Source organism: Corythoichthys intestinalis, chromosome 15 (assembly GCF_030265065.1).
Source record: "Corythoichthys intestinalis isolate RoL2023-P3 chromosome 15, ASM3026506v1, whole genome shotgun sequence".
Classification (NCBI taxonomy): Eukaryota; Metazoa; Chordata; class Actinopteri; order Syngnathiformes; family Syngnathidae; genus Corythoichthys; species Corythoichthys intestinalis.
The window spans coordinates 23,324,932-23,344,063 of NC_080409.1; the positions used below are offsets into that span (position 1 = coordinate 23,324,932).

Below are 19,132 nucleotides of genomic sequence, written 5' to 3' on the forward strand. Positions count from 1 at the left end.
ACGGCCTGGTCGCTACATTCCTCAAGGGGGCTCTGAGGCTCCACCCCCGCAGGTGTCCTCGCGCCCCGGTCTGGGATCTGCAGCTGGTGCTTGACAGCTTGTGCCGCCCCCCCTTCGAGCCTATGGATGCGGCCGGGCCTCAGTGGGTCGCCCGCAAGGCGGCGTTCCTGCTGGCCGTTGCCTCTGCTAAGCGGGTTGGCGAACTGCACGCACTCTCGGTTAGCCCGTCGTGCATGTTTTGGCACCCCGAGGGTTCAGGTGTCACACTGTGGCCTAACGTTGCGTTTATGCCCAAGGTGTTGGCTGGCTCCCGTTGCAATCGTCCCTTACGCCTTGCTCGTTACCGCCCCCCGCCTGGGGAGGGTGGGGGCAGACAGGAGCTGTTGTGCCCGGTGAGGGCCCTGAGGCTTTATGTGGACTCCACGGCAAGTTTTCGTAGGTCGTCCCAACTTTTTGTCTGCTACGGGGCACGTGGTCGGGGCTCTGCCCTCTCCAAGCAGCGCCTCTCTCATTGGGTCGTTGATACTATTTCTTACTCCTATCAGATGGCTTGTCGCCCCCTGCCGTCGGGTGTGCGCTGTCACTCTACCAGGGGCGTGGCCACATCCTGGGCTGCCCTGAAAGGGGTGCCTCTGGAGGACATCTGTGCCGCCGCCTCATGGTCGGCGCCTGGCACCTTCTTCAGGTTCTACTGTTTGGACGTCACCTCTCCCCACCCGCTGGGTGCGGTCTTCGGATCGGAGGGGACTTCCCTATGAGGTTTGTGTCTGTTTCTTCGTGACCCCGCTGGTATTGGTCATTCAGTGCTTTCAGCACCGCCTCTGGCGGTTAGCAGGGATGAAATAGAACGAAAGTTACGTATGTAACTACGGTTCTATGAATCCCGAATGACCGCCAGAGCGTTCCGTCACTCAGAATCCTCGTGCCACACGCGAGAAGGTTCTGTAGGGGCTGGTACGAGGTTGACGCCGGAACTTATACCCCGGCAGGAGGTCAACCTGGGGTCACAGGTGACTTTTTTGGTATTAATACTCGCACTGCGCATGCGCGAAGGGATCATTCAGTGCTTTCAGCACCGCCTCTGGCGGTCATTCGGGATTCATAGAACCGTAGTTACATACGTAACTTTCGCTTTTATTGCAACAAACAAGAACACGACCGGCTGCCCGCACACCAATTAATCCCGGCGCGCGTGTTTTTTTTTTTATAGCTTTTCCATGCATGCACACTCCAAATTTCCACGCACACAGAAACTGCTGACTTCTGAGGCAGTACTCGCAACAACAGATTTCAGTTATTCAATCAGCGCACAAAACAATATCATGTACTTACCTGAAACATGGAAGCTGGTTAGGCTCAAACTAGTTCCTGGAGCACCATTTTCTCCCCACAGGTCTCGACTCCTATCTGTCCAAAATTTCCTTAGTTTTTCAGATTAAAGTTCCATTGGGGGTTGCCCCAGTCCGTCGCGAGGTGGTCACTACGGACGCCAGTCGCTTGGGATGGGGTGCCGTCTGGCAGCGCAGGGCTGCTCGGGGCAGCTGGTCTCTGCGGGACCACGCTGTCCACATCAACGTCCTGGAGCTGCGTGCGGTTCACCTGGCTCTCCGGCACTTTTACCCTTTCCTACGGGGAAGGCACGTGCTGGTGCGTTCAGACAACGCTGCCGCCGTGTACCACATCAACCACCAGGGGGGCACGAGGTCTGCTCATCTCTTGGAGGCCTCCCGCCGTCTTCTTGTGTGGGCGGCCCCTCGTCTTGCGAGTCTGCGGGCCGCCTATCTTCCCGGCCAGTTGAACCGTCTGGCGGACTCCTTGTCCCGCCGTCGCCTCCAGCCGGGGGAGTGGCGCCTCCATCCCGAGGTGGTGCGCGCGATTTGGGGAGTTTTCGGCCAAGCCGAGGTGGACCTCTTCGCCTCCCGGGAGTCGGCCCATTGCCCTCTCTGGTTTTCCCTGGGGGAGCGCTCCAGCCCTCTCGGTCAGGACGCGCTGGCCCACCCCTGGCCGAGGGTCCTGCTCTACGCCTTCCCGCCGCTCCCTCTGATCTGGCTGACGCTTCGGAGGGTGTCTTTGGAGGGGCACTCATTGCTGCTGGTGGCCCCCTTCTGGCCGGCTCGCCTATGGTTTCCCCTGCTGCGCAGCCTGTGTGTCGGCGAGCCTTGGTGCCTCCCCGAGAGGCGGGATCTACTGTCCCAGTTGGGGGGCCAGTTATGGCATCCCGATCCTCGCCGTCTCCGCCTGCACGTCTGGCCGCTGAGGGGACCGACTCGCTGTTTGACGCCTGCTCGAGTTCAGTCAGGCGGACACTTTTGAACGCCCGGGCGCCCTCCACCCGGCTGCAGTACGCTGGCCGGTGGAGGTTGTTCGTGAAGTGGTGCGGGGACCGTGGGGATGACCCGGTGAGTTGTTCTGTCCCCACTGTTCTGGACTTCTTACAGTCCCTCCTTGATATTGGTCGCTCTCCGTCCACCCTCAAGGTCTACGTCGCTGCCATCTCTGCTCATCACGCCAAGGTCTCTGGTGGATCTGTGGGGAACCACGGCCTGGTCGCTACATTCCTCAAGGGGGCTCTGAGGCTCCACCCCCGCAGGTGTCCTCGCGCCCCGGTCTGGGATCTGCAGCTGGTGCTTGACAGCTTGTGCCGCCCCCCCTTCGAGCCTATGGATGCGGCCGGGCCTCAGTGGGTCGCCCGCAAGGCGGCGTTCCTGCTGGCCGTTGCCTCTGCTAAGCGGGTTGGCGAACTGCACGCACTCTCGGTTAGCCCGTCGTGCATGTTTTGGCACCCCGAGGGTTCAGGTGTCACACTGTGGCCTAACGTTGCGTTTATGCCCAAGGTGTTGGCTGGCTCCCGTTGCAATCGTCCCTTACGCCTTGCTCGTTACCGCCCCCCGCCTGGGGAGGGTGGGGGCAGACAGGAGCTGTTGTGCCCGGTGAGGGCCCTGAGGCTTTATGTGGACTCCACGGCAAGTTTTCGTAGGTCGTCCCAACTTTTTGTCTGCTACGGGGCACGTGGTCGGGGCTCTGCCCTCTCCAAGCAGCGCCTCTCTCATTGGGTCGTTGATACTATTTCTTACTCCTATCAGATGGCTTGTCGCCCCCTGCCGTCGGGTGTGCGCTGTCACTCTACCAGGGGCGTGGCCACATCCTGGGCTGCCCTGAAAGGGGTGCCTCTGGAGGACATCTGTGCCGCCGCCTCATGGTCGGCGCCTGGCACCTTCTTCAGGTTCTACTGTTTGGACGTCACCTCTCCCCACCCGCTGGGTGCGGTCTTCGGATCGGAGGGGACTTCCCTATGAGGTTTGTGTCTGTTTCTTCGTGACCCCGCTGGTATTGGTCATTCAGTGCTTTCAGCACCGCCTCTGGCGGTTAGCAGGGATGAAATAGAACGAAAGTTACGTATGTAACTACGGTTCTATGAATCCCGAATGACCGCCAGAGCGTTCCGTCACTCAGAATCCTCGTGCCACACGCGAGAAGGTTCTGTAGGGGCTGGTACGAGGTTGACGCCGGAACTTATACCCCGGCAGGAGGTCAACCTGGGGTCACAGGTGACTTTTTTGGTATTAATACTCGCACTGCGCATGCGCGAAGGGATCATTCAGTGCTTTCAGCACCGCCTCTGGCGGTCATTCGGGATTCATAGAACCGTAGTTACATACGTAACTTTCGCTTTTATTGCAACAAACAAGAACACGACCGGCTGCCCGCACACCAATTAATCCCGGCGCGCGTGTTTTTTTTTTTATAGCTTTTCCATGCATGCACACTCCAAATTTCCACGCACACAGAAACTGCTGACTTCTGAGGCAGTACTCGCAACAACAGATTTCAGTTATTCAATCAGCGCACAAAACAATATCATGTACTTACCTGAAACATGGAAGCTGGTTAGGCTCAAACTAGTTCCTGGAGCACCATTTTCTCCCCACAGGTCTCGACTCCTATCTGTCCAAAATTTCCTTAGTTTTTCAGATTAAAGTTATGATCGGACGCACTGTTTTCACAACAAATTATTGATACAAATGATACTTGCGTGTTCATGCATTCGGTCAGAACAAATTACTTTGGCATGTTCAGATTGATGCTACCTTCATGTGGTGTCATAATTATGGCAAATATGGTGAGAAACTACCATATATACAGTGGTACATCGACATATGAACGCATCGACATTTGATTTTTTTTTACATAAGACGTCAAATTTGACTCGTCATCTGTCTTGACATATGACGAAATGCATACAATACTACCGTAAATCTTGACATACAACGATTTATGGCAGCGCTGGAATTTCATTGTTTTCCTGCAAGACGGCAGCACGTCGGATTTTCTTGAGAGAGAAATCATCATGGGTCCCAAGAAAGCATAGACTTCATAATGTAATTGACAGGACACGGGCGAGGGGCCGATAAATAGGGTGCTTGCATTGTTGGCGAGGCCGTCAAAGCTGACCTAGTGGAATCACAGGCAAAGAGCTTTTTTCGTTGAAAATTCTTGTGAATAAATGCTTAAATCCCTGAATTATTTTATAGGTAGATAGCATTTGCAGGCAGTAAATGCAGGTAGCATTTATTTTACGTAAATATGTCGAATGTGCGGCTCGTCTTTAAGTTCACTGTGCCGCCGCCTTACCATAAGTCCACAACAAAGAGCTTATTATGTTGAAATTCTTGTGAATAAATGCTTAAATCCTTTAATTCTTTGTAAATATGGATGTAAAACAGTCACGATTTTTGGTTAAAAGCAAAAAAAAATGTGCAGGTGTTATTTATTTTACGTAAAAATTGCGAACTATGATGCCAATGCCTTAGAGGCTAATTTCTCCCTTTTTTTTTACAACGTTTCAAAATGCACGCACGGTACGAAAAGTATAATATTTACCTTGAATGCTCGAGCATATCACTCCTGAGACAAGCTTTGTGGTACAGCTTATGTACTTTTTGAACCAAAATCCACCGTGAGTTTGCTGCGTGTGTGTGTTTGTGAATTGCTCCTCTTGATGTGGGCGGCCCCCTGCTTGAAGGAGTTGCGCAGTGCATGGCCGAGCTGACCCGTCAATAATGATGATGTCTATGCAAGAAGGTTAGTACAGGTGGTAGTAGTGGTAAAAAAGGAAGAAGGCTACACTTACGATCGAAATGAAGAAAGAAATCATAGAAAATTATCAGCGTTGTGTGCGTGTGAGTGAACTGGCAAGACAGTAAAGCCGGAATATGTCTACGAACTTGATGGTCCTCAAGCAGATGGCAACCATCAAAATGGTCAAAGCATCCAATAGGACAACTATCTTCTCTAAACGTCATAGCGCTATTTCTGAGGAGATGGAATGCATTTTGCCTATATGGATTAAGGATAAATTGTTGTTTTTGCAGTGTTCAAAATAAATGTATTATACCTGCTGTATTGGAGTACATCAGGCACCAGTGCTACTTCGTGTTTTATCCATCAATGACTACTGAGCTAAAATTAACAGTTAGCTTTATTATGTTTTTATTTTACAACCTTATCACTCTACAGCGCTGTGTTTTTATGGATTAAATAAAGCCTGTATGAAAGACACGTTAGCCACACATCGACAGTAGTCATAATCAGTGTTGTTAATGTTACTTTAAAAAAGTAATTAATTACAGTTACAAATTACTTCTCCCAAAAAGTAATGTGTTAATAACTCAGTTACCTGAATGTAAAAGTAATTAGTTACTTGACAAAGTAACTGGTGATCATTTTCGTGGGTTTTTTTTTCTAAAAAAGAAAAACAACTGGTCACACAATCTGAAGTTTAAAGGGTTTTTGGGACAACAGGGGTATTGCAGATATTGCGATAACTAGATAATAATAATAAAAACTAGATACTAACCTTTGCTATGTGTGGAAGTCATTGAATGTTGTGACTCAATCGTTAAAGTTGTTAAAATTGCTCCCGTTATTGCATTAGTTCCCTTCCATCTATTTTCGACATGGATAAGTTTTAAAACTGTCTCATCATTTAAAGATAGATTTAAGTTAAGTTTTGCCGATTTAGGAGCATTTTAGATAAAAAGTGACTCAGGTTCGGCAGGAAGGTTCTCTACAACAGAGCCTTCATGAGAAGTCTACTGCTCTAAGATGCCGGCTGTTTACTAACGCATCTAGTTCTTTATTATATTGTACATGTTGCTAATGCAGCCATGTCTGTCATTTGCATCTAGTTATGTATATATGTGATATCTACTGAAGCATTATGTGGGCGTAGTTTGTAGGCTATCGGCTATAGTCAGGTATTATTGGAGCCACCTAGCATAGTAGCATCGCGTTTGCAACGGCGTCACACTCCCTTGCCTCCTCCCCACTCCTGCTCTGCTCTTTCGTCTCCGTGAGTCCGTCTTTTCCCAGACTTTTTCTCGGCAGTCAATCAACATCGTAACGCATAGTAACGCACGCCTTTTCCGCCTCAGTAACGGTAACGGCGTTGCCAAGATGAGAAAAGTAATTAATTAGATTACTCACTACTGAAGAAAATAACGCCATTAGTAACGTTGTTATATTCTAACGCCGTTATTAACAACACTGGTCATATTTAATAGAAACCTAGCCTTCTGCAGGGCTAACGTTACATTATTTATTAGCGCTACGTTAACTTAATTTTACCTTGTCTCGAGTTTCGCTCCTCCGCTCTCGGAGTAAACGAGGTGCGTTCGGAGGTGCTGCAGCATTGAAGACATGCTGTAGTGGTATACAAGCGCTGTCTTACAGTAAATACATGAAACAGTGTTCGCCTAGGTGTCCCACACTTTGAAATTTTCTGCTTTTTCTTGGTGCCTTTCTCCTGGCTTTCGTTGGCTTCTTCTTCGTTACCTATATTTTCATGCATGGTTGAAAACAAATATATCCGTCGCGTCTGTCTTCTTCCTGTACGCATGTTACGTCATAGCATTGGGCCGCATTAAATTTGGTCCGGGCAAAATGTAATGGTTAGAGCTGGCAAAATTAAACGACTCCTCGAGGTGGGGAAAATTCCTCGAACAATTTTTGAAATCAAGTTACTGGAATTATTCAAGTAAACGTTTCCGGCAGTGTGGTGTTCGGAGAACAACCTCCTTCTGAAGACCACAAAAGCTTCTTTCAAACTACAGGGGGTGCATATTTTCGATGACCTAGGAAGGGCCCAGCAGCGACTCCACTTCTTGAGAGTGCTCAAGAAAAAACACCTGGAGCAGAAGCTGCTGGTGTCCTTCTAAAGATCTGCAGTAGAGACCATACTGACATACTGCATCACGGTGTGGTATGCTGGGTTCACAGCAGCAGACAGGAGATCCTTACAGAGAGTCATCAACAGAGCCCAGAAGATCATCGGCTGCCCTCTGCCCAGTCTTGAGGACATCGCCTCCTCTCGCTACCAAAAAAAGAGCTGATAACATCATTAAGGACCCTTCTCATCCCGGCCACAACCTCTTTGACCTGCTGCCCTCCGGCAGACGCTACAGGTCCAATAAAACAAGGACTAACAGGCTGAGAGACAGCTTCTTTCCCAGGGCCATTACTACCCTAAATAAGCACAGAAAAACTGAACTCCCCATAAACGCTCTTCAACTGGTGTTTGTTACCTGCACTAAACTGTGAACCAGCACATTACTCGGACAACTTTTCTAGTTATAGAAAATTTGTATTCACATTTTAATCTTGTTTTGCACAAATGACGCTGCTAACTTCTGGAGTTTATTGCACTATTCCTGTGTTGCACTTACAGTATTTTAGTCCAAGCAAGCTATAATTACTGACTTATAGCCATAGCTAACAGTGCCAATGAGGCAATGGCAAATATATTTGTTAGAGCCTCTGCCCCTCCCTCCTGAGACCTGACCCATCTTGGGATGGTGCATGTTTTATCTGAATACAGGTTAGGACGGATGGAGCGGCCACAGGTGCTGGCAATAACAATTAGTTATCTTTAAAAGCCAGTGGATTCCTCCACCTCATCGCCCGATCAACTCATCTTTGTCCTATATCAGTTGTATCTCACATTCTTTCATGATATCTCTGATGACTCACTCACGACTAATTTGCTCTCGCCCCAGATCGTGTTTTATGTGCGCTGCTTGCCGGATTCCATGCCTGCCTCATTCCGAGCTTCCACGTCTCATGACGGCTCAGCTACCCCGAGCAGAGTGATCTACACTCGCCACGTTCTTTCTTGTGATCGCTAATAAAATATTACCCAAGTGCAGCTTCGGCCGTGATGTTGGTCTTTATTTCTTCCTTGGTCAAGTATTGTTTGTAAGTGCGGTTTGTCTAAAGTACAGTGCATATTTTTGTTGTCATACGAGATATTGTATTTTGTATTCAGCATTTGTAGATTATTTTGAGCGTAATTTATCTGTATAGTTATTATACGTAGATAATGCAAATTTTTACACTTTTTAAGTTTAATGATGGTTTAAATTGGGCAATTGTCAGAGCGAGGACAGCATATCAGGCGCATAGGTCGCACCGGTCTCTTTGGGCAAAGATTTCGTTTAAAGAAATTGAGACCTATACGCGTGTATATACGTTAAGTTTTTAAAGAAGATTTATCATGAATTAGCATCTCTTTGTTTTACGCCATCATGATAACTTACTGGGCACATTTCTAAAACTTATTTTTCAACCAAGTGTTTCCTAAAATGCTCAGTTACAACAAAAACTTACCTCTTTGCATTTTGACTCATTCTCTTCTTCTAATTATGAATTAATAGGTAAACAGTTTTGCCCATGCAACACACCAAAATTAAGTCCGTATCTGCTATGTTGTATGTAACAAAAGCACATGAACAGGACGTACTTGTAACATAATTACCAATGTGGTAAGGTAAGGTTGTGGTAAATTTCATCTTTCCCACGTTATGTGAAGGCAGCATGACACAAATTATACTGGAATTAGAGGTAGAAGAAGAAGCCATACTGATTAATTTCCTTGTCAGCAAAACACCTCTGTGGACCATACAGCACACTAATACATACATGTATAATAAGAAAATGTCACACATTTTGAACATGTGACGGAATCTTTGTCACATTTTTATCTTGTTGTCGTCTCGTCAGAAGAAAACTGGCATTTGTCTCCTTATGTTTTAGTATCCCAACACACGTTTTTAGCTTGTTATCCGTCATGAAAGAATTGTTGGTCGCCGAAATATTTTGGTTATTGTCATCGTTGACAAAAACAACAATGGGTAAAAGGGGTCCGACGTTGCACATGAATAGAGGATGGGGGAAAGCCAAAGAAGTAAGGAATAAGTCACCCAGGAACTTGTCTCAATACCAGAATTTCAATTGTCAAGGCCAGGACAAGAAAATGTCCATGATATTCGATACTTCAATTGATACTACAATTGAAAAATGGATGTGCTTCTAAAACCATTAAGGTCCATTATTAATTAATAATAATAATAATAAAACTATAAATAAAATAATAAAATAATAAAAACAACAATAATTACTGCAAAAATGTTTCCCTCATTCCAGGGTTGATAGACTCAGTGGCCACACCAAGGGGCAGGAGTGGATCCAGGTTTGGTCCCGCTCAGATTACTGGGAGTGTCGGCTCTTGTGACAACCCTAGTCTCAAGCTTGAGATCATGATAGCGGCGTGTTACAGCAGACAGTGCTTGTTTACCTGCTTTGGCAGTGCTGCTGCTCAGACACCTGTTTTTATCCGCTCCACACATCGTTTCATCATTTCTGGTGGCCTCTGTTTCTTAAACATCTTTGCAAATGTCCTCTACCTAGCTTTTTTTTTTTTTTTTTTTTTTTTTTTTTTTTTTTTTTAAGATAACAGTCGCCGACTGAGCTAATCACGTTCAATAGATGTTTGGATCAGTTTAAATGGGAGAGGGGGCAGTCTGATTGACCCAGTCTGACATCACCTTCGAGGTTCAACCACAGCAACAACACAGTAAGAAATAAAATAAAATAAAAAAGTTGGCCACAAGAGGGCCCATGAGTTTACAAAACCCACTAAACGTACACCAAGTACGCCCACTACGCCAGTGGTTTCAGCAGCTCTCAATGGCAGACAGGAGTTGACAATTTCTCAAATGAATCATGCAGGGCCGTCTAGATTTGTAGGTACAAAGTCAAATTCAATAAAGAAAATAAACATTCTAAATCCGACAACATGAAAATGTGTTGGATACATTGTATTCTCTTTTTTGTTTTTTTTCTGGTGTGTTTTCAATCGTCTTCCTATGACAGTGAATTTGCTTCTGCGTTTGACACCAGTCTCAAGAGAAATCTTTATCCCAGAATGCACTTTGGAATCAACTCTGGAAAATATTTTTAAAGTTGTACTGTGACAGGGATTTCTATTGACAGACATGTATTTTTGTCATTTGAAAATAAATGTATAGGTAATTATTATTTTGTTTGTTTATTGAAACAAAATTTAAATAGTTTTAGCCTTTTCTAAGAAGAACTAACAGTGTAACAGCAGAGATTCCACTACAATGTGTCGACCATTGTTGACTCTTTTTTTTTTTTTGTAATTATAACATGAAAATATACATAGGATTGTAAATGGGAAACATCTTCTCTTGGACGGGAGATTGTAATTTGTGTTTACTGAACTGGAAGGGTTCTATTGTGTGACTGGGTTAGATACTGTCTTTCCGATCTGGCAACCCTGAATAGGTTCTTCTCCTAAGTAATGAGCAAATGTTCTGAATGCTGTGTGATAGTTCAGCTTTTCTTTTTAATAAACCTACAACAATGTCAACGGTTCTGTGTTTTCCTGAAAAAAGAAAGAGAGAGAACTCACGATTCATGATTTTCTCAAATGACTGCAAGATAACAGTGAAAAAATTAAGAGGTTCTGAATACTTTCCATACCCACAGTATATTGCTATTTTAATAAAGATACAAAACCAAACCTTCCACTATGATATCTTCAAGCCAGCACTACCAGTGACCCTTTGCACTGTTCTCCACCAGTGTTATCCCATCAGATAAGGTCCCTTGTCAGTCAGATCGACCCCTGAGACATTGTGACATTTAGTGAGCAGAACAATATCACAGCTGCAAATCTGACCTTTCACAAAAGCTGTACCAACAGTGTCTTGGAAAAGCATCAGAGTTCCTTCCTATTGTATTTGTAAACAAAATACGTCTTAATGTGTGCTTGTCACATTTAGTTTAATCATTCCATAACTGTGATCAATTTCTTATTCATCTCCACGACTCTGTAAAAATTTTCCAACAACTGTGTCTACATATCAAGAAAAGCACATAGGGATATATCATATGCAGTTCAAATGAGTCACACATAATAATTACCACTGTCTGCAACTTCAAATGTGTTAATTTTTTAGGGCTTGGGCCTTAGGCTGTTGATCACTGAGACGACGCCAGAAGAAAACATATATTTGCACTGCCATCCAGTGTACAAACGTTTTATTACACTTTTATATGAGCATTATCAAAAGAGTCGGCCTAATAATGAACTCTGAAGCTCTATGATAGTTTCTACCAATAGAAGCAGTAGAAGAGTCAGTAAAGATACTATCATGGACTGACACGTGCATAAACAACTGTATCAAAATTGTGTGTTCAATTTAGGCCCAAACTGGTTTTAGTTATATTTATTTTTGGTTGTAACAAAATGACTGACCACGAATGTTAATGGTTTCATTGAGATGCAGAGCATGCTACAGCTGTGCTGTGCATGGGACCTGCCTTCATTTGGTTGGTACAAAGATCACAAATGTATGCATCTGGTCTGAACTATTAGCTTGGTCTGTAAAACATTAAAAGAATCTCTACAGACAGAATTTCAATAGTCTTGTATGTCACTGTATGCCATTTCCTTAATTATTATGGATATACTCTATATGGAGATATATCTTGGTGAACGAAAAACAAATATATTAATATGTAGATGTGTAGAAGTCTCTAATTTGAATATTTATATACAGGGAGAGATATAGTTGATCAGCTCATTACTGTATTGGCATTCCATTTTAGGAAATGGATCACTTCCAGGAATATTACTTCTCTTGCTCCGATACAAGAGGCACTAATGACCAGAAGCAAAAACAGTAAACAACTTGTGTTAAATGGCCTCAAGACTGGCTAAGCTGATTGTTGTACTCAACTATGTTCACAACTGCAGTAGGAAAGAGAGTCAATTTTCTTCTATTGGTAACATTTTTTAAACAGAAAAAGCCAAATGGAGAAGTCATGAAATAGCGTTAACATTGCTTTAAACTACCAACATGCGTTGAAATCTAATTACTTATTTGACTTTGTAGGGTACACAGTACATGCTGACTTCCTCCTGTCCGCCTCAGTCACTCACACACACAGAAGCACCCCCACGCACACTCACCCACTCAAACAAATGCCGTATGTACTGAATTTCAATAACAGCAAGTAGTGCTGTTTATTTGTTTGTCTACAGAAAATTACATAACTTCATGTTAACAGTAATGATGCTGATTATGGCAGCATCGCAATTAATCATGTGAAAATGACAACCCACTGTGCAATCAGGGTTACAATAGATCACCCTATGGTCGCTCATTAGCCATACATGATTGGCCTCATAGAACACACAAAGCCTAAAAGATTTTTTTTTTTTTTTTTTTTTGGATGGACATTGATTTGTAAACGTTCATCTCTCAAGACTCTAAAATCAGCCGATCTACAGAATCAGAAATCCAGGAACAGGAATTTAAGAAAGCAATGGTAAATGAAATTGACTGAATAACATTTAAATTGTGCAATAAGTGAAATAAAAGTAAAAACTGTAAAACTGGTGTGATGGATGCATGCAGAAACAAAAAGATATTATCTTCAAAATTATGAACTAATGTGTGGTGGAATAGAATGGCAATAAAAATATAGAGTTGACAATTTTTCACACACACACCCCCACACACACACAAAAAACCCTGTATGTTTTGACCTCTTGTCATGCCAGTTTTCAGAACGTGAGGAGGTGAATCGAAACAGACTAGTTGAAACTCACTTTGAAATTTTGGGATGTTGTCCACAGATGGTTGTCAAATAGTATTTTGTTGAAGCTGCCATGTCCAAGTCAGCACTGGGCATGTTGCCTTGATAAAACTCATCCATAGCAGCTGGTGAGTCACATTTTCTATCCGTCCCAGTGGACAAAAGAAATCAATTTCGTTAAGTCATCCAAAGGAGTCAGGCTGTGTAAATGTGATAAAATGAACTCAAATGAAATATGGGTCCTGTACTGGAAGAAGGAACGCTGATATAACATACAATGTTTTGACTGTTCTGTTGAGTTCAAATGCTGCTGTCATATTGCAGAATATGTTGACTACAAAGCGGATGCAAATGTGCAATTGTCATTCAAAACAATTCAACTGTTTATCTTAACATGCTAAAATCTCGTTCAATTTTGCAGCAAAAACAATGTTATGTTTAAAATTGCCCACATTGGTCATTCAGAACAACTCTCGCTTTTAAGGGTATGAAATGCTAGCTTTATTTGTTTTTGCATTTTCTCCCTGATGCTATGCATTATGCATGGCCACCTGAGCAACACAGAATAATGGTTGTCAGAAAGAAATTGTAGATGTATCTTTGACACCTGCAAGTGTAAACAAACTAATGTGCTTGCTGTGTGCAATACCTGAAAAAATACAACAGCAGGGAATGTTTTCCTTATCTACAAAATTTTATTGGTAAACACAGTGCAAAAAGGCTCATGACATAACAGTAAAACACAGTATATATGTTTTAAGTACTGTCAAAAATTAATACAAAAGTAATTTGATGCATTAATTTCTGGAAATTAAAAAACAATGGTCAACTTGTTGGAAATGTTGAATTTGCTATGACAATTTAGGAATGTTCCATGAAATATTCAATTTGCCGGCTATATTTTTTACACACATAAAAGCAGAATTGTTTTTCTAAATCACCTGCTCCTGTATTATGAGCATATCTGAATATGACACAGATATTAGCTGATGAAGTGTATATAATTTTTGATCATACTGAAATATGGCATGTCATATTTGGACATGTTGAGATACAGTAGTGTCCAAATAGTGAATCTATTCATACAAACATTGACAACATGTCTCACAGCAGCAAGGTGATGAGAATTAGTCACTCCTCTCGCACCAGCGGAGTGGCATCACCTAAAATCCTTTCTTAAACCCGTTAATCCATAATCCCTCTGGTACTTCATTGGTCGATTTTGTCTCTGTGCAAGGCTTGTCCAACAACATATAGATCTGGGTGGGATGCAGAACGTGGAATCACTCTGAGGTCTGATTGGCTTGCCCATGATTCCGCTTTCTTGGCTGGTTCATCATCTAGTCTATAACAATAACAAGAAAATATTACTACTACATAAAATAATGAGATTGAGTGAGAGTGAAAGGTATACATAGTATTTTCCGTTTTCATGCTGGCAGTTTTAAGAAAATGCAACTAATTCCCAAGATGATTTAGTGGGATGAATACATTTTCCTTTTCGATGGTCATGATCAGAATACTATACTGTGTTCAGACTTTTATTGTCTTGCTGGATGTCATTTGAAGAAGGCAGCCTTAAAACCTGAGACAGCTGGAGTAGTTTGTTTATGAAGAACATGTGCTGAGTGTTGCAGATGTCTCATTGAAAGTTACAGAAATCATTTGATTGCAGTGACTGCCTGAAAGCTTGTGCAGAAAAAATATTGAGTTCTTGGAAGCATCAGTTACCATCATTTTTGTTCAAGCCTCTTTCATGAGAACAAAAATTCAAGAGCAATGTCTGTTTTTCATTTTTAAATTTTTATTGAATTAGATTTTTTTAAACGTAATTAATTTAAATATTGTAGTTGTGGTTTTATCTATGATTATCAGAGGAGTGCCAACATTTTTTTCCTCATGTGTAACAAATAATCATTGGGGGAAAAAAATCTCACCCTTGTGTGCATATTGCAGGCTCACTTCCAAAGGTCTCAGCCATCGAAAGAAGTAGGTTTCTAGGTGTCAGGTCCATACTTGTTCTTCTTTTTGAGAGACTTTGGCGAATAACAGGTTGAGGTCCTTGGGCTGACATCGAACATCTGCCACGATTTCCACGGGTAATTGTTGAGCGAAGAGCACCTCCGACAGAGGTCCAGGCTTGAAACAATTGTGAAGTTGTAGAGGGCTGGGCTTCAAACAAGGATGGCGAAATGGGGCAGAAAACAGAACGTGCATTACTGATCATCCGAGCAGATTCTTCGGCGCTGTTCTCTCTTGACCATCGTTGTATTTTTGGAGAAGCTGGTGGAGATGGTGCTTTCAAAGGGTATGAGGAGGTTAAAGTGTTAGGCCTCAAAACTGGAGAGCTGGAGAGATGCATTTGACCTTCTGGCGGGGTTGTGAGTTTTCTATTAACTGGGGGACTAGCTGAAGAGGGCGGTGTTGGTGACTTTTTAAAGTTGCGGGGACTAGGAAGTCTTCTATGGGAAGAATTTGAAATAGAAGGTGTAGATGGCAAAATTCGCCCCTTAGACAGCAGAGAAGTGGCAAGTGGTTGAGTACTGGCTACAGATGTAGGAGGCACTTGAGAGACTGTAGTATTTATTTCACGTATAAAGAGGTTGTCATTCTCCTGCACATTCATGGAATCATCTGGATCGCTAGATTGGGATGTTGCTCCATAATTTATTGAATATTTCTCAGACTCTGAATCTGAGGAATCTTTAAAATATCTTATTTTTCTGAATTTCTTTAACCGAGTAGAATTAATTTCCATCACTGGGTCAATGTCTGGTTGATTGATAGTTGTCTGTGACGTTGTGACTTGAGAATCCCGTTTAACAGGAAAAGATCCCTTTAAACATCGAGGCACACCTCCTTTGCTGGGTAACACTGGTCCAGATTGAACTGAGGCCCGTAGTCTCTGTGATGGTCCTGCCCGTTTTACCATAGGTGACGTCACAGCTTTCACTGGCCCCTGAGCTGCTACACCACATGAAAGTTCACTTTCAAATGAATTGTCCAATAATACTTCTAATGTAGGCGGCGGAAGGTGATCCAGTTCTAAATAATCATTTTTTTCACATGAGGTGCTTTGAGATCTACAACTAGTTTTTCCATAGTTAAGGACAGTGCTGACATTTCCTAAACCTGGTAACACCGGAACACCACACTTTCGTACACCTCTAAGTGGTCCTACAACATTAGGGCTGTCCATCTCTTCTATTCCTTGACTGAAAGTATCAATGAGTTTTTTGACAGAATTCCTTCCTCTGTACAGGCCTGAGGATGGTCTTGGGGATGCAGGGGGGCTGGGGGGTGGCGTTGCTTTAACAACTCCTGTGAATATTTTCTTATCTTTGTTCACATCATCTTCCTCCAACTTAGTGGTTACTCCCTGAGTTTTGGTAAGACACTTCAAATGTGCCACCCTTTCACGTAAATTGCCATCTTTCTCCAAAGTTGGATGTTTTTGGTTTTGTTTCGGAGAGTTATCTGGTGAAGTTCTCTGTTTTTGTGATGATGTAGATGGTGTAGTCTTCAGGTTCCCCTTTGTATTTTCCTTTCTTTTGTTGACTTTCTTTAATCTTTGGCCTATTTTTTCCCGTGATCGGTCCAGTTCAGGCAAAGTGGGATCATCCCCTCTGCTTCGCAAAGATTCTGCTGAACGGGAACGCTTCTCTTTAGCCGCTGGGGTTGTTTTAACCACACTTCTTCGGACGGTTGTTTGCGATCTCTTTATAGTTGGTCTTTTTTCCTCAGGCCATTGGCCTGTACCTGATTTTGGACTGACTGCTACTTTTGATTTGGCACCAGCACTTTGCGCTTGAACACAATGTATTTTGCCATTCAACGCATTTTTCATTTTGATGGTCATTTCAATGTTTTTAGGATTTTCAATGAATTTGAAGGGTAAGCACCGTGGCTTTGGTTCACATTTTTCATGTGAATAATTTGCTTGCTTTTTCAAGCTTACTTGCCCACTACTGGTTTCTCCATCACTCTTATAGTTCTCATCATCATCTTCCTCACCATCATCGAAAGAGACTGATCCTAGTAATGAGTCCCCCTGTGCATTCGACATCATTGTGCACATAGAAGCTAATGAGTTCAATGAAGTAAGGGAAGCACTTGGGCTCATTTGACATGCAAGACTTTTCACTGACATTCCCGTCATGGAGGTATATTCCACTGGACTGAAGGGTGTAGCTCTATTTGTTCCGCTGGATTCACAACTCACGCGTCTATGGTGCTTTTCTGACCCAGCAATGGATTCACTCTCAGCACCAATACCACTGTCCTCACTGAAGAGTGCAGAGTCCTCAGGCCCAAGTTTGCGAAGAGATGCCAATTCAATGCGAGAGGTGAGTCGCATTATCCTGGTCTCAACTGCACGTTTGACTTTCAGCTTCTCCTCTAAAAGTTCAGAGACTGAAGAAAAGTAGTCCACAGCTTCCTCCAGGGCAGAGTCCCCAATTCCTCCAACTGTCTGGCTCACATTCTGCATTCTCTGTGTGGTGTATTGAAGCAGCTGCTGCAACAAATCAGGTGGGGGTTCAATAGCTGAAATAGATTTTAAAGCTGCAGCTGATGAGAGTTTTTTCATTTGACAAGGCCAAGCAAGTTGGTCTCCATATTCTTTCAGCATGATTTCTCCTTCATCAACAATTTTTTCCAGTGCCCGAATAATTTCTTCATAGCGCAAGGCCATAAAAGAAACCATTGGCTGCAGAGATGCTTGAGTTTGAGTTGCTTGTTCCAGTAGACCAAGGACAACATCATATTTGTTTATGCTGGGATTTAGAAAGCCATAAGCAGCTTGGTGGGCTTTTACCAGAGGCTCTGGGAAATCAATTTTCGGCATTTCCTTTTCTGTCTTTTTCAGCACTTTCATTCCTCTTCTTCGGGGTTTCTTCCCTGATTTTTTCTCTGTTATCTCCTGTTTATTCCCATTTTTGTCTTTTTTCTGTATGACAATGCTGTTTTCCATTCTTTGACTCTTCAATTTATCTGCGTCCTTTACCTCTGGGGCACACACAGTTGCATGTAGGTGTTCTTGCGGTGGCATATTACCATCTCTTTGAAATATTGCTTTTTGTCCACTTGTCTTTCTGCCTTTAGTGTCGCCAACAGTAGATCCAGTACAATTGTTATGATCTCCATCTGTATAATGAGCTTCTCTGGGTTGCTCTTGAGGTGCAGGGGGCAACATTCTTCCTCTTCTCAAGGAGCCCAGATTCACCAAAGTGTTCCCTCTGGATGGTGAGCATCCCATTTTTGGTATTTACAATTATCAACTTACACATTCATCATCTCGGTGATTTCACAATAGTACATATAGTGGTGAGCGATGCAAAGAATATCCAAGGTCCTTAGCCACCTGCTTTGTCGGTTACCCTTGGATGGCAGAGATTGTTAAATCTGATGAAAGCTCTTCCGATGAGGATGCAGCCAAAACAAAATGTTGATAAATCCATTTTGACATTACGCTGCCACGTGTCAAAGATGTGAAAAATAAATCCACAGGTTGCTCATTATGTCGGTTGAAATGTCTCGTTGCGTGCTCTTGACCACATCTCTGTATCTGACAAAAGGACAAGCAGCTGAAGGGCTTAGTGAGGCTTTCAGTGAATCCTTCGGCAAGTACATATGTCACGTTAAAGCATATAAAACTCACCCACTTGTAAGCACATAAGCTCATTTGGGTAATGAGGGTTTGCCTCTGCTGCCTTTTTATAGTCGGCACAAATATATCTTTCACAGAGAAGCATTTCTGCAACAAATCAACTAAAACAAGTAAATCATCTCAATTGATTAATATTGGCCTGATTAAAATATAATAAGAATAATTGGAAGCAACTGCTTTTTGGTAAGGTGTCATTCATTTCCCTCTTTGTGATACAAAGCTCACCATAACAGTTATCTCACAACATAGTGATACAACAATTGACACTTGGGTCTATGATCTATAATCTATGATATTGTACCATAAAACGAATAAAGAGGAAAGACAAGCTATTTCTAAATGTAAAAATAAACAATGTTTCTTTTTTTTTTTTTAGACTCTTGTGGACAATATGTCAAAAATCTTTGTTTTCCTCACAGACTCTAAGAAAGGTAATGGTAAATGGTGTTATATTTGCAGTGTTTCAGTGCGACATTTCTGTACATAAATAAAGCAATA

At 43.1% G+C, this 19,132-nt stretch overlaps 2 protein-coding genes across 4 annotated transcripts; one reads left to right on the forward strand and one right to left on the reverse strand.

Annotated features, from left to right (window-relative positions):
- Positions 1-1,483: 1,483 nt before the first annotated feature.
- Positions 1,484-3,590, forward strand: LOC130931280 (uncharacterized). Of its 3 annotated transcripts, none has more exons than XM_057859931.1 (2): positions 1,484-2,973; positions 3,084-3,590. In XM_057859931.1, exons 1-2 carry the CDS (start codon positions 1,503-1,505, stop codon positions 3,317-3,319), a joined length of 1,707 nt encoding a protein of 568 aa, XP_057715914.1. In that variant the 5' UTR covers positions 1,484-1,502; the 3' UTR covers positions 3,320-3,590. The 3 variants fall into 3 exon arrangements, with proteins under 3 accessions (XP_057715914.1, XP_057715912.1, XP_057715913.1); XM_057859929.1 differs by having other exon boundaries at positions 1,484-2,756; positions 2,835-3,590; XM_057859930.1 differs by having other exon boundaries at positions 1,484-2,399; positions 2,478-3,590.
- A 9,616-nt stretch (positions 3,591-13,206) lies between these two features.
- On the reverse strand, positions 13,207-18,575 carry pcare1 (photoreceptor cilium actin regulator 1). The gene is made up of 2 exons (XM_057859928.1): positions 14,904-18,575; positions 13,207-14,311 (listed from the first exon to the last, which is right to left on the reverse strand). The coding sequence occupies exons 1-2, from the start codon at positions 18,221-18,223 to the stop codon at positions 14,176-14,178; spliced, it is 3,456 nt and encodes a 1,151-aa protein (XP_057715911.1). The 5' UTR covers positions 18,224-18,575; the 3' UTR covers positions 13,207-14,175.
- Between the last annotated feature and the right edge of the window lie 557 nt (positions 18,576-19,132).